The sequence below is a fragment of the Dermochelys coriacea genome, chromosome 2 (assembly GCF_009764565.3).
Source record: "Dermochelys coriacea isolate rDerCor1 chromosome 2, rDerCor1.pri.v4, whole genome shotgun sequence".
In the NCBI taxonomy this organism is placed as follows: domain Eukaryota; kingdom Metazoa; phylum Chordata; order Testudines; family Dermochelyidae; genus Dermochelys; species Dermochelys coriacea.
Genome location: NC_050069.1, coordinates 225,434,352 through 225,446,799, shown reverse-complemented (window position 1 = coordinate 225,446,799; position 12,448 = coordinate 225,434,352). Strand labels below are relative to the sequence as shown.

General features: G+C 35.0%; 1 protein-coding gene across 1 annotated transcript in view; it reads right to left on the bottom strand.

The window, feature by feature from the left end:
- LOC119851860 (1-aminocyclopropane-1-carboxylate synthase-like protein 1) overlaps positions 1-12,448 on the bottom strand; it is a 29,826-nt gene that overhangs the window by 9,363 nt on the left and 8,015 nt on the right. Inside the window, exons 6-10 of the mRNA XM_038392395.2 lie at positions 11,120-11,217; positions 9,786-9,863; positions 5,932-6,032; positions 2,342-2,428; positions 957-1,002 (exon numbers count right to left, since the gene is read on the bottom strand). Coding sequence (XP_038248323.1) covers positions 957-1,002; positions 2,342-2,428; positions 5,932-6,032; positions 9,786-9,863; positions 11,120-11,217 — 410 coding nt within the window. The remainder of the gene's footprint in view (positions 1-956; positions 1,003-2,341; positions 2,429-5,931; positions 6,033-9,785; positions 9,864-11,119; positions 11,218-12,448) is intronic.

The following is a 12,448-nucleotide window of genomic DNA, read 5'->3' as shown; positions in this document are numbered from 1 at the left end:
TTTCTAGCATTCTTATGGAACTGGCTCAGGAGCTTTATTAGTACACCTACATTTTAAAGAAATGAAGGGCCTGTTGCTAAAAGATGCAGAGTACATTGGGCACTTCCAACCATGACGGCAAACTATGTCTATCTGTCCATGTTAGCTAATTCTATCTCAATGTAATAAGCCCATATAGCTCTGAAACTGTACAAAATTATATAGGATTTTTAAACACAACAACTACTACTTTATATTTTCAAAACACTGTATACACACTAACTAGTTGACCAATTGATAATATTCATGTACATAATTATTATCCTCATTTTAGAGACGGAGAAGACCAGAGGTGCTGGAACAATTTGTATAGTGGGGGTGCTGAGAGCCACTGAATCAAACTGTAAATCTTTATATGATGGAAACCACTTCAAGCCAGGGGGTGCAGCAACACCCCTAGTTCCAGCACCTACGGAAAAGACTAAGACAGAGAGCTAAAGTAGCTTCACCAAAGTTAACTAGCAGATCAGAGGCAGAATAAGGATTATAACTCAAGTTATAATGACTGTCCCACAGTCCCATACTTTGTCTACTAAACCACACTGTTGTTAGTGACCCAAACACAGCTTTGTTTCTGTTTTAGAAGACAGAGGAGGTGGGAAACCACTGATGAAAGATACCACCAGTAGACACACCTTTGGCACAGAAGTTAAATATAACTTCCCCGAAGTGCTCTAAAATATTAATTTTCTGCAATTTCTCCTACAAGCAAAATGTTTACACAGTGCTTGTGCTGCTCTTCACAAGTACTGAAAAGACTTTCCATTATTTTGACACTGTAATCTCGCAAAACTGTGTCCTAATGCTTCAAATTTGCAATAAGCAATTCCTTTAAAAAATGATAGTGATATTCTAAGTTATTTTGGAGAGAAATATTCAAAAACTAAACTCAGATATACTCAACATTCCAGACCTACCTTGCTAAAGCCCCACATAAAATGTGTCCGTTCTGGATCTGGTAAACTGGAGAAGGAGCAAAACAAAACAAAACTTTTACAGATGTAATTACAACTTCATGTTTTTGAAGATTACCACAACTTCCTTCAGACTAAATACAATAAAAGTGATTTTCAATATTACAACAGCTCTTTGTAGAAAGACTATAACCATTTATAGAGTAACATCACTTTCTTCATGGCCTTCAAGATTCTAATTAGGAACAGATCATTATTGCAGAATATTGATATCCTGCAGCTACATAAATGCTGAGGTATTAATAAAAAATAAATGACAGACTGAGACACAGGAATCTGTTAAAGATATTCTATTCATTTAGAGCCCTAATAGCAAAATGGAGTGTTTCTGTAAATGGCTCAAACTCCACAAGAGGGCTCTCTATACCTCCTGCACTTCATAATGTTCTGAACTCCATGATGACTCTGCATATGAAATCATGGAAGTTGAGAAAGGGACCTATTTAGGGCATGTCTTCACACAATGCGGCTCCATTGAGGCACAGCCTCATAAAGGAAGAAGAATGCAGAGCAGAACACTAGATCCACAGCTCATTGCATACCTTGGTTAGTAGCCCTGGCTTGCTACAGGGTGAGGCTGATGATTGTATCCTTTAGCTTTATAATGTTGGGATGAATTTGCAGAGAGAAAAGCCTTTTTTTTTTTTTTTTTTTTTTTTAAAACAAATTTTTTTTACCACAGACTTCATTCTGTACTTGAAAATTTGGCCCTTATCCAATTTTTCTTACAGATTATAGGAGAACAGCCAGATGCTTGCTGTGCTAGGCACATTTGGATTTACCTGGAGAATTACTACTGTATGAGGTGCATTTCAATAAGTGCTTAAATACAGAGTTAAAAATGAACATTCTGTATTTTGTGAAAACAAAATTTATAAGTTGCCAAAATGCCTATGTGTTTTAGTGGGGATATGTTCTCCCTCACATGCCCCAGGAAACCCCAAAGCTCCAAAATATCTGATTCCAGATAGAGAGAGGATAGAGTAGATAACTTGAAGGACTTCTGACATCTTATATAGAAAGAGTCCATTAAGGGCTATAAACATTCTAATGAAAACCTTAAGCTCAGTCTGTGTGGCAACTGGAGCCACTGGAGAAAATGAAGCAACTAGGAATACAAACTCCTCTCTCCACTCCTGGTAAGCGTGCTGATGCATCTGCACTAGTTACAAGCAAGCAAACAATCTTGTAAGCACCCAAAATAAGGCACTGTGCATTAACCAGTTTCAGTTATAAAGGTGGAGATATAAAGACTAGTCACCCAGAAATCTGAACAGATGGCACACATTCTATTTGGCATTATAATAGTAGAAAGCTACAACACTTACCAATCTAAGCTAAGAACACTGGTGAAGGTGGTATCATCGTACACAGACAGCATATATATTTCATCTATTATTACATGTAATTGATATCTATGTATAAAAATAAATAAATATGTTAGAGAAGTATTTAAAAGTCAAAGTGTAACAAATTTCTATGTATAAATTACCATAATTATTTCCTATTTATAATTATACTCACCCCAGAGAAGTTTTACTCAAAATATCAATTCTTATTTAAGATTACAAGGTTCAGTTTAAGCACTTACATTTTACCAACATCCATTTTTATATAAATCTGTTCTTCCCAGCAGAACTAGGTGCAAGTATGTCTAAAATAAAATTCTACTGAGTGCTAAGAACGTCTCTGCAGGACAGATATAGTTCCCCACAACCAATTATTTAAAAACAAACACAAAATGCAGCAACATATTGTAGTTTACCATGCAGAACTTATTGCAACAAGACATGAATCTGAGTGCAATTCTATTAGATAAATGCATGGCGAGTTTTATTTAATATATATTCCCTATTATAGTCCCAAAGTTAAAGCCACAAATACACAGCAAGTTGTGTGATTACACTGGATACCAGTATGCTTTGGGTATATTTAGAAATATAGAATCAACGGCAGGATGCCTTTAAACATCCAAGCAGTGCGGGTATTCCAGTGCAACAGAGCCCTTTATTTTTATAATTTAAAAAAGAAAATTCAATTTCAGAATACAAAATTATTCTGTTTGAAAATTTAAGGCTCTCTTATTTTCGGGGTGAGGGGTCTTTTTTCCCCCTCCAAAATGCTGTTTTACTACTGACTTTAGAAAACTGCTGCATCCTGAAGTCTGTGGGTCCTGACCCAAAAAAATACATTTGCAGTAGGACTGTCGCTTAATCGCAGTTAACTCCCGTGATTGACTCAAAAAAATTAATTGCGATTAATCGCAGTTTTAATTGCATTGTTAAACAATAGAATACCAATTGAAATTTATTAAATAAATATTTTTGGATGTTTTTCTACATTTTCAAATATATTGACTTCAATTACAACAAAGAATACAAAGTGTACGTTGATCACATTATATTAAAACAATATTAACTGATTACAAATATTTGCATTGTAAAAATGATAAACAAAAGTAACAGTATTTTTCAATTCACCTCATACAAGTACTGTAGTGCAATCTTATCTTAAAAGTGTAATCTACAAATGTAGATTTTTGTTGTTACATAACTGCACTGAAAAACAAAACAATGCAAAATTTAGAGCCTAAATCTTAAGTCCACTCAGTTCTACTTTTCATTCAGCCAATTGCTAAGACAAGCAAGTTTGTTTACATTTACGGGAGATAATGCTGCCCACTTCTTATTTACAATGTCACCAGAAAGTGAGAACAGTCGTTTGCCTGAGACTTTTGTAGCTGGCATTGCAAGGTATTTACGTGCCAGATATGCTAAACATTCATGTGCCCCTTCATGCTTCGACCACCATTCCAGAGGACATGCTTTCATGCTGATGACGCTCATTAAAAAAATAATACGTTAATTAAATTTCTGACTGAACTCCTTGGGGGAGAATTGTATGTCTCCGGCTCTATTTTACCCACATTCTGCCATATATTTCATGTTATAGTAGTCTCAGATGATGACTCAGCACATATTGTTCATTTTAAGAACGCTTTTACTGCAGATTTCACAAAACGCAAAGAAGGTACCAATGTGAGATTTCTAAAGATAGCTATAACACTTGACCCAAGGTTTAAGAATCTGAAGTGCCATCCAAAATCTGAATGGGAGGAGGTGCGGAGCATGCTTTCACAAGTCTTAAAAGAGTAACTCTCCGATGCAGAAACTACAGAACCCGAACCATGAAAAAAGAAAATCAACCTTCTAATGGTGGCACCTGACTCAGATGATGAAAATGAACATGCGCTGGTCCACACTGGTTTGGATTGTTACTGAGCAGAACCCGTCCTCAGCATGGACGCACGTCCTCTGGAATGGTGGCTGAAGCCTGAAGGGACATATGAATCTTTAGCTCATCTGGCATGTAATTATCTCATGACACCGGCTACAATAGTGCCATGAGAATACCTATTCTCACTTTCAGGTGACATTGTGTACAAGAAGCGGGCAGCATTATCTCCTGCAAATGTAAACTTATTTGTTTGTCTGATCGATTGCCTGAACAAGAAATAGGATTGAGTGGACTTGTAGGCTCTAAAGTTTTACATTGTTTCATTTTAAACGCAGTTATTTTTTTGTATATAATTCTACATTTGTAAGTTCAACTTTCATGATAAAGAGATTGCACTACAGTACTTGTATTAATTGAAAATTAATTGAAAATTAAAAAATTGAAAATTGATTAATTGAAAAATTCTATTTCTTTTGTTTTTTACAGTGCAAATATTTATAATAAAAAAATAAATATAAAGTGAGTACTGTATACTTTGTATTCTGTGTTGTAATTGAAATCAATATATTTGAAAATGTAGAAAACATCCAAAAATATTTAAATAAATGGTATTATATTATTGTTTAACAGTGCAATTAATCGCGTGATTTTTTTTTAGTCATGCGATTAATAACTATTCATTTTTTAAATTCTTTGACAGCCCTAATTTGCAGTATTCAGCTTTGACAATTTATAAGAGTAATGAGAACTCTAACTGCCACAATTATTTCCATGGAAAGAAAACTAGATCATCAGAAGTTATACAGTTTTATGTTAATTTGCTTCAAAAGTAAAAATAATTTCATAAACAGGATATTTTTGGTATGCACTGATCAATGCATAGCAACCTGTTATATTTTAGATCATCAAAAATTTGCTGCTGCTTTGAAAACCTAAAAGCATAAGGACACATTTTTCAGTCCTTATTTGGCAAAACTCCCCATGATATTTCATTGAATTTGAATGTGTAAAAAATTGCAAAGGCTAAATGTGGAAAATGCTCCCCCATCCAGGCTTCAGGAAATTGTTAGATCCTAGAATATGAACTCTGAGCCAGAGGAAGAATAAAAGCAAAATAGAAGAGACTTTCTTTTTTGGGGTCTTCCTTCTCTGAGGAAGAGTAAATTGACTTATAAATCTTAAACTAGCTCAATATGGAGGATACCTTGATACCTGGAACCTGCCCTAGCCAATTAGATGCCTTTTTCACAATGCCAATTTTATAACATTGTTATTTTGGTAATTTTTCAAATGAAAGTTCTATCTGTATTATACACTCTTGCTCTTGAAAATTGGTAATTATCAAAGTCTTTATTTTTTTGACACATGCATTAAACACAGAAACAATGCTATGCATACAAGAAAGCTTTTTGTTTAGTTGCACAAAGAGCTAACTTTCAGCATAGGGCTATTCATTCAGAAATAGCATCTTGGGTCCCACTTTAAGTAATTTCACTTATAAATTTCCCCAGAAAGGCTGCATAGAAAGGATAGTTATGGGATAATAAACTCTACAAGGAACCACCCCTCCCACAGGTCATATGCCCAATGGAACAAAATAAGATTATCAAAGGTGACTTTTATAACTAGCATATTGCATCATGGAAATTAAATCCCAAACAAATAGCGCTAGGACTCAAACCTGTGCGCAAACTCTAGACATTCTTTCAGTAACTGTGCTGGGTAAATGTCCCCTAATGGATTGTGAGGGTTGATCAGGATTAATGCTCTGACTCGGATGCCCTGAAAAAAGAAAAACTGATAGTCGGAGACGCCAACATGACGTCAAACAAATGACTAGCGAGGCTATAAAGCTGCTACCCCTTCAGTAAAAAGATATTAATAATTACTTGATTGCATATGAGCACATATGATCCTTCTTTAATAATAAATCATTAAAACACAAGGAAGTTCCGGCTACGCAACTTGTTCTCTAGTTTACCCAACCTTTTCAGTTAATAGCATCAAAGAAATATATCAAATAATTTACTGGCAAATGTAAATCGAAGTAGCCCTAATTCCATAAAAATATGAATACCAACAGGCAGGGTTATAATGCAGTATGGACCAAATTCTGCTCTCATTTACACTTCTAAAATTGTTCCAGAGAGTTCAGTGGTGTTAATATGGATACAGACTGACATAGCAGAGCAGAATTTGGACCTTCATATCTCACAACCAGTTTTTGAGTAAATTTTTTTCACTTATTGCCTTAAAAATTAAGAGCATCTAAGGCAGTAGAAGTATGAAATTTAAGTTTCTTGGTGTCCTAAAAGGAATTTAGAAAAGTTAAAACAAACACTGAAGTAAATAATTACTTATAACCAACTGTCTTGCTCCATCATGGAGGAAAGTACATTTGAAATAGAACTCTACAGAGATTAGAGAGTTTTCTCCCCTCCAATTATAAAAGGCTGTAAATAATGTGTAGAGAAAAGAATCCCATACAAGTTATGCAAGTAGGAACACACAACTTAATGCTTTTTTTATATTATATTTTTATACAGTATGTAGTGGGACACTCAGGAAAAACTCACCCATTGTATACTAATGCAATGTATACTAATTAGCACACACATTTAACGTATTCTCTATCTAACAAAAAGTTTTATATTGCACACATAGCCAATTATTACAATGATTATAGCAAGAAATATAAACCGTTATATTCAAACGGTATGTCAATAGGAGGAATTGTCATCCACTAATTGATGTACAGGATAAATTTGGAATTAGGCCACACTTCTATTTTGAGTTTACCCCATCTAGTTTTTAGTGAACTGGCTCTGTTGAGGATTTTTCTCACCCCACTCTAGCCTTCAAAAGAGGGCAGTTATTTTTAAGGGCAAAAATCCAAGGAACTTCTATCACACATGAGACAAAAAACAAAGAGAAAAATGCATTTTTGGTTGTGAGGGAACATTGAAATCTATTCTCCCCTTGATATATGTAATTTACATTAACATTAATATGAGTTATGAGCATGAACTGAATGAGAAATAAATCTATTTTGGAGCCTTCCAGTAACAATTGTCCCAAAGCAGTATTTGTAATATTATTCTTGAAAACAGCTTCAATTTTATAAGGATTGAATCATACAGATCTCTAAAAGTTAAAGTTCATTAAATGTAAAGCTTCCAAATAAAAATTGAACATGCAAGATCAAAATTGCCTTTAAGATACAACATTAACAATTTTCCATTGATTTTATGGGACTTTTTTTCGGCTAAGTTTGGGCCAAATCCTACAATCTTTACTATCTAAAAGGGAGAGATACATATCATAAAAAATTAACAACTAAAACTTTCTCCCAGCTGCCGGCAAAATATACGATTCCAGTGCACTTTAAGTACCCCTCCACACAAAAAGCAGTATCCTATTCAAGTCCTGATTTTTACATCTATTTCAGTGTATGGGGAGGAGGGAATTATAGATAGTACACTGAAGTGTTATAATTGGAAGGGTAGTTAATGTAAAGTTCAAGACTTTACAAAATTGTAACACAAGATTAATTAGCAGATGTTGCATAAAATTGCATTCAAGCTACTACAAAGCCCTTGATATTTAGTCAATCAGATCATTAAACTGCATGTTTCCAGTACTGTAATTTTTGTTAAAGAGAGAGAGAGTTTCATGTACTAGAACAACAATAGGGATTACTTAAGAATTTCTTAAAATATTGAAATTTTATTTGAGACAAAACCCAAGGTATGTCTAATACACAGATACATATACATGTTGGAACGTTACTGTTAAGGGACCATGTTCTCAGTTTAAGTGACAGAGCCTCTTAAATTCACCTTGTGGTCCCTTAGTCTTGCTTAATCTGCTTGCATTATGATACCAACAGAAACACTGATAGGTGACCGTATTAATATAGCAAAACCTGTGGACAACAGCTAACACAGGGATGTTAGCTAACGTGTCTTTGTTAGGATCTGCTACTACTGCACCTATGTGCTGAATCCCAGCCCCAGCTATACAACTTAAATTGGACAGCTTCAATACAAATAAAGTGGAAATGTACATCTCTGTATGGCCAAAAATGCTTTTTACCAGTGGCTACTTAATACAGAGAAAGTTAACTGTGGAAAATAAGTCTTGTGAGAACAGAGACTTCACTGGTCTTTGATGCAAATGACTATAGGAAGCAGATAGTCAAAAATATTAACAGAGACTGTGTTTAAATTTACTACAAATTTTTTAAAAAATAATAATTAATTTAAACTGTAACATGCCCATAGCTTGAGAAAGGTGCTGAAAATGATGAAATAAATGTTTCATGTATATAGAAGTCAAGCTAGCAACTTTCAGTAGGTTGTTTAACTCTATAACACATTTACTACAAAGAGATACAAACGTTTTGCAGTTTTATTTGTAGGCTTTATTGTTGACTGTTTGCAATACTCTCTTCAAAACTTAAACATTTTCTTCCCTACTGCAACTACGTCTTTTACCTTTTATCAAACCTTATTTTTCACCCAGTGTTAATTAGAAAACATAGAACAGTAACCCTACTTAGTTTACTTTCTTGTTATGAAACCTGTATCATCAATGCTACTGCCACAGCTCTGGTAACAAGATTTGCTATTTATTATGTGTTCCCTCTTCTGGATGATTGAGCAAAACACCGCAAACAGGTTCAATATAAATAATGCCTTCATGTTTTTTCTATGAATGTGTGGATTTAAATAATTACAGATATTTAGAATTTAAAGTATATTCCCTACCAGATAATTTTAAAAGGTATGTTGTATTTTGGCCCAAAGTATGTGACACGCAATAGCAAAATGTAATAGACTATCACAAAATAAACACATGAAACAGAATAGGATGAAAGAAACCCAGAGTACACGACAAACTGTGCAACCATGTTGAAGTCATTCAAGCAAGAATGCTTAGAACAAGGCAATTTAATATAACTTTAACAGAAAACTAAGGTAGTATTTTTGAAATACTTGAAAATTCTTGAAAAATAACTTTCTGCAAGGAGTGTTCCCTTGTTTTTCCAGGCTTTGCATCCCCCATTACCAAGGCCATGTTTCATGGTCCCCAATCCTCTTGGCTAGGTGGAACCTGACAGGACTCCCTTCAGAATCTGACAAGACTTTTTCTTTTTTTTTTTTTTTTTTAAATGAACAGGCTACTCAAGTAACGCTTTTACACTTTTTAAAGACCTGAATGTGTTGCCTTTACTACACTCCAAACTTCTGTAAGCCCAGTGAATGAGAAACTAAGTCTACAAAAACATACATTTTAAGACTCATTCTGTACAAAGTAGTATGATGCAGACTCAATATATTATCACACTGTCTGGTTTATATGGGAAATTTAAGTCTTTTTTGTTGCCAGAGTTGTGTGCACGCCTGTAATACTTTCAAGCAGTTGGGTTTTAAGCCAGATAGAATAACATTCCAATGTTGAGCGAAACTGAGTTATTTACATTGTACTTAGAGAAAACACAGACAGCTGGAGATCAGTTAATACCATTCCTACCTGTTCTTTAGCTCTCTGGAGGGCAGACTCTAATTTTTCAACTGTTAATTGAAAAGGGTGACTTTCTTCATCAGTCACCTGTGTAAGACAAAACCGACAAAAAAACAGTTAAGGAATCATTTCCAAATAATGCAAATATAATAGTAAAGTTTCTAAAATAATCCAGTCTAAATGGAAGGGAGCTTTAAAGAGGAGAGGGATGTATCTGATATGTATTTGCAGAAGTGATTTCTGGAAGAAAGCAATATCTGACTATAGTTACTATTGCTCCCCTTATCTTCTAAGGATATGTCTACACTCCAATTAAAAGCCCCTGCTTTGCCAGGTGATTCGGGCTTGCGGGACTCAGACTAAGGGGCTGTCTAATTGCAGTACAGACATTCAGACTTGAGCTGCAGCCTGGGATCCAGAATCCTGTGAGGTATAAGGGTCCCAGAGCTCAGACTGCAACCTGACCATGAACCTCTACACCACAATTAAACAGTCCTGCCAGGTAAGCGGCGGGCCAACTGTGATTGTCTAATTGCAGCATAGACGTACCCTAAGTGTGACTGCTGAATAGCATATGCAAAGCAAATTTTCAAAAACAATGGTGCAAGTAGGAAGGAGGAAAAACAAGCTACTGGAACAAAACCAAGGTCCATCTCCAAATTCATAATCAAGAATAATCCTGTCCACACATCAATAATTTTGTTTTTAAATGTTATCTTTATCCCAGACTGCTCTCGCCTTCCCACAGTGAACCAAAACGTGCAACTTAAGAGAGAAATACATATTCCAGGGCTAGAGAAAATAAACATTTACACAATGAATTTAACATTTGTGAAAGGTGAACTGTCAGTTCTGCAAAACTTATTCTGCATGTAAACAGAGCAGATACTGTATAGACAGTTGAAGTATAAAGTTGATCACGCCATCCAACCAATATGCTGCAACCTGAACAAGACAGTCTTCCTCTAAAGATGAGAGACTAGGTGGGTGAGGTTTTATTGAACCAATTTCTGCTGGTGAAAGAGACAAACTTTTGAGCTTACACAGAGCCCAGAACTGAAGAAGAGCTGTATGTAAGCTCAAAAGTTTGTTTCTTTTACCAACACAAGCTGGTTAAATAAAAGATGAGACCTCACGCATCTTGTCTTTTGAATATCCTGGACCAACATGGCTACAAAAACACTCCAAACATCAAAAGATGAGAGGCTAGTTCAGTTTCCATGCCTGCTTTAATCTGTGGTCTTTTGTTGCTTTGATGCTCCGTGTGAAACTGTCAATCAAATTCTTTAACATACATTTTTGTGCGCACATATAATAAAGTCTTTAATAAACTGAAGTTTTACCTCACTAAACAAAGGCACATGGACAGGTTGTATTCCACCGTACAGCCAGGTTTTTGAATTTATTCCACCATAATATGGAGTAGGAATAAGGTACCCATCTAAACCGAAAATGCAAATAAGAGGTAATATTAAACATTTCCTTTATCAATTACTTCACTATACATTAACAGACTGAATCTGTTGTTTCCAAGAGATCTATATCCAATCTACTCTCATCATCTACTTTGCACACTAAACTGAATGGCTACTGATACCCAGCATAAAGCAATTCGTTCCATTTGCCGAGTCATTTTCTGTTTTTTTTTTGTTGCATTTTTAGTTCAATATCTATTTTGACAATCACTTATGAAGCATGAGTTGAAGGTGACCTGACCCACTGGGTGTTTCTTTAATATCAAAACTGGCATATGACTAGTCTGTTCTTACATTATCATTTTGTTAATGGTCAACTGTTGCCATCTTTTCTTCAGGTAAATGCTGTAAATCTTAATTACTTTTTCTGTAGTATACTCAGCTGTCAGCATCCCCCAAGTTATAATGCCCATTTGATCTTTTATACAGTATATAAGTTTTTATACTGCACTATTCACTGTGGTATCCAAGCACCATAGTTGTATATTGTCAAATACAATACAGTCACTTCCTTTTCAAATGGATGTTCTTGCTTTTCCATCTTTTAAAGTAGCTCCTTCCATGCAACTCCCTTATTATTTAAGCTTTTATTCCTGTCATGATGTTCTACACTCAGAACTTTACAACCAGTAGTTTGAAACATACATATGGCCACTGGCTTGACTCCAAGATTTGCATTCCCTCCTCCTTCTCCCCATCCTCATTTAGGTGCTGCAATGATATAATCAAATCTTCTTTTCCTTGCATCCTACTTATTCCTACGTACTGCGTTATTTCCAGGGTAGCCTATTCATATCCTTATTTAATTTATATCTGTATTTATCATTTGCAGTCAATATTTTTTGTGGCTCATGTAAACAAAGCCTAGAAGTAACTCTTGCCATTTTGATTAATCTATATACTACCATTGCTTTTAACACTGAAAACCTTACATTTCCATATGTTTTCAGAACATTCAGCAACAGTGCTTGTCCCTAAAGTTTACATCTTATAGGTGTCTGAAAGTAGTGCTCTCACTATAATAGAGAGAGGAGGCTGGCATGGTGTTCGCTATGAGAGCACTGAGACTCTGGAATTCACTCCCTCCCATTATCCAAAACTGCCCAGATTTGGTGACCTTCCAGGCATGCTGAAAGAGATTTTTGACAGGGATTTTGGAGAGGACTAAGGATATGCTTTCTGTAATAATGAAGCGGT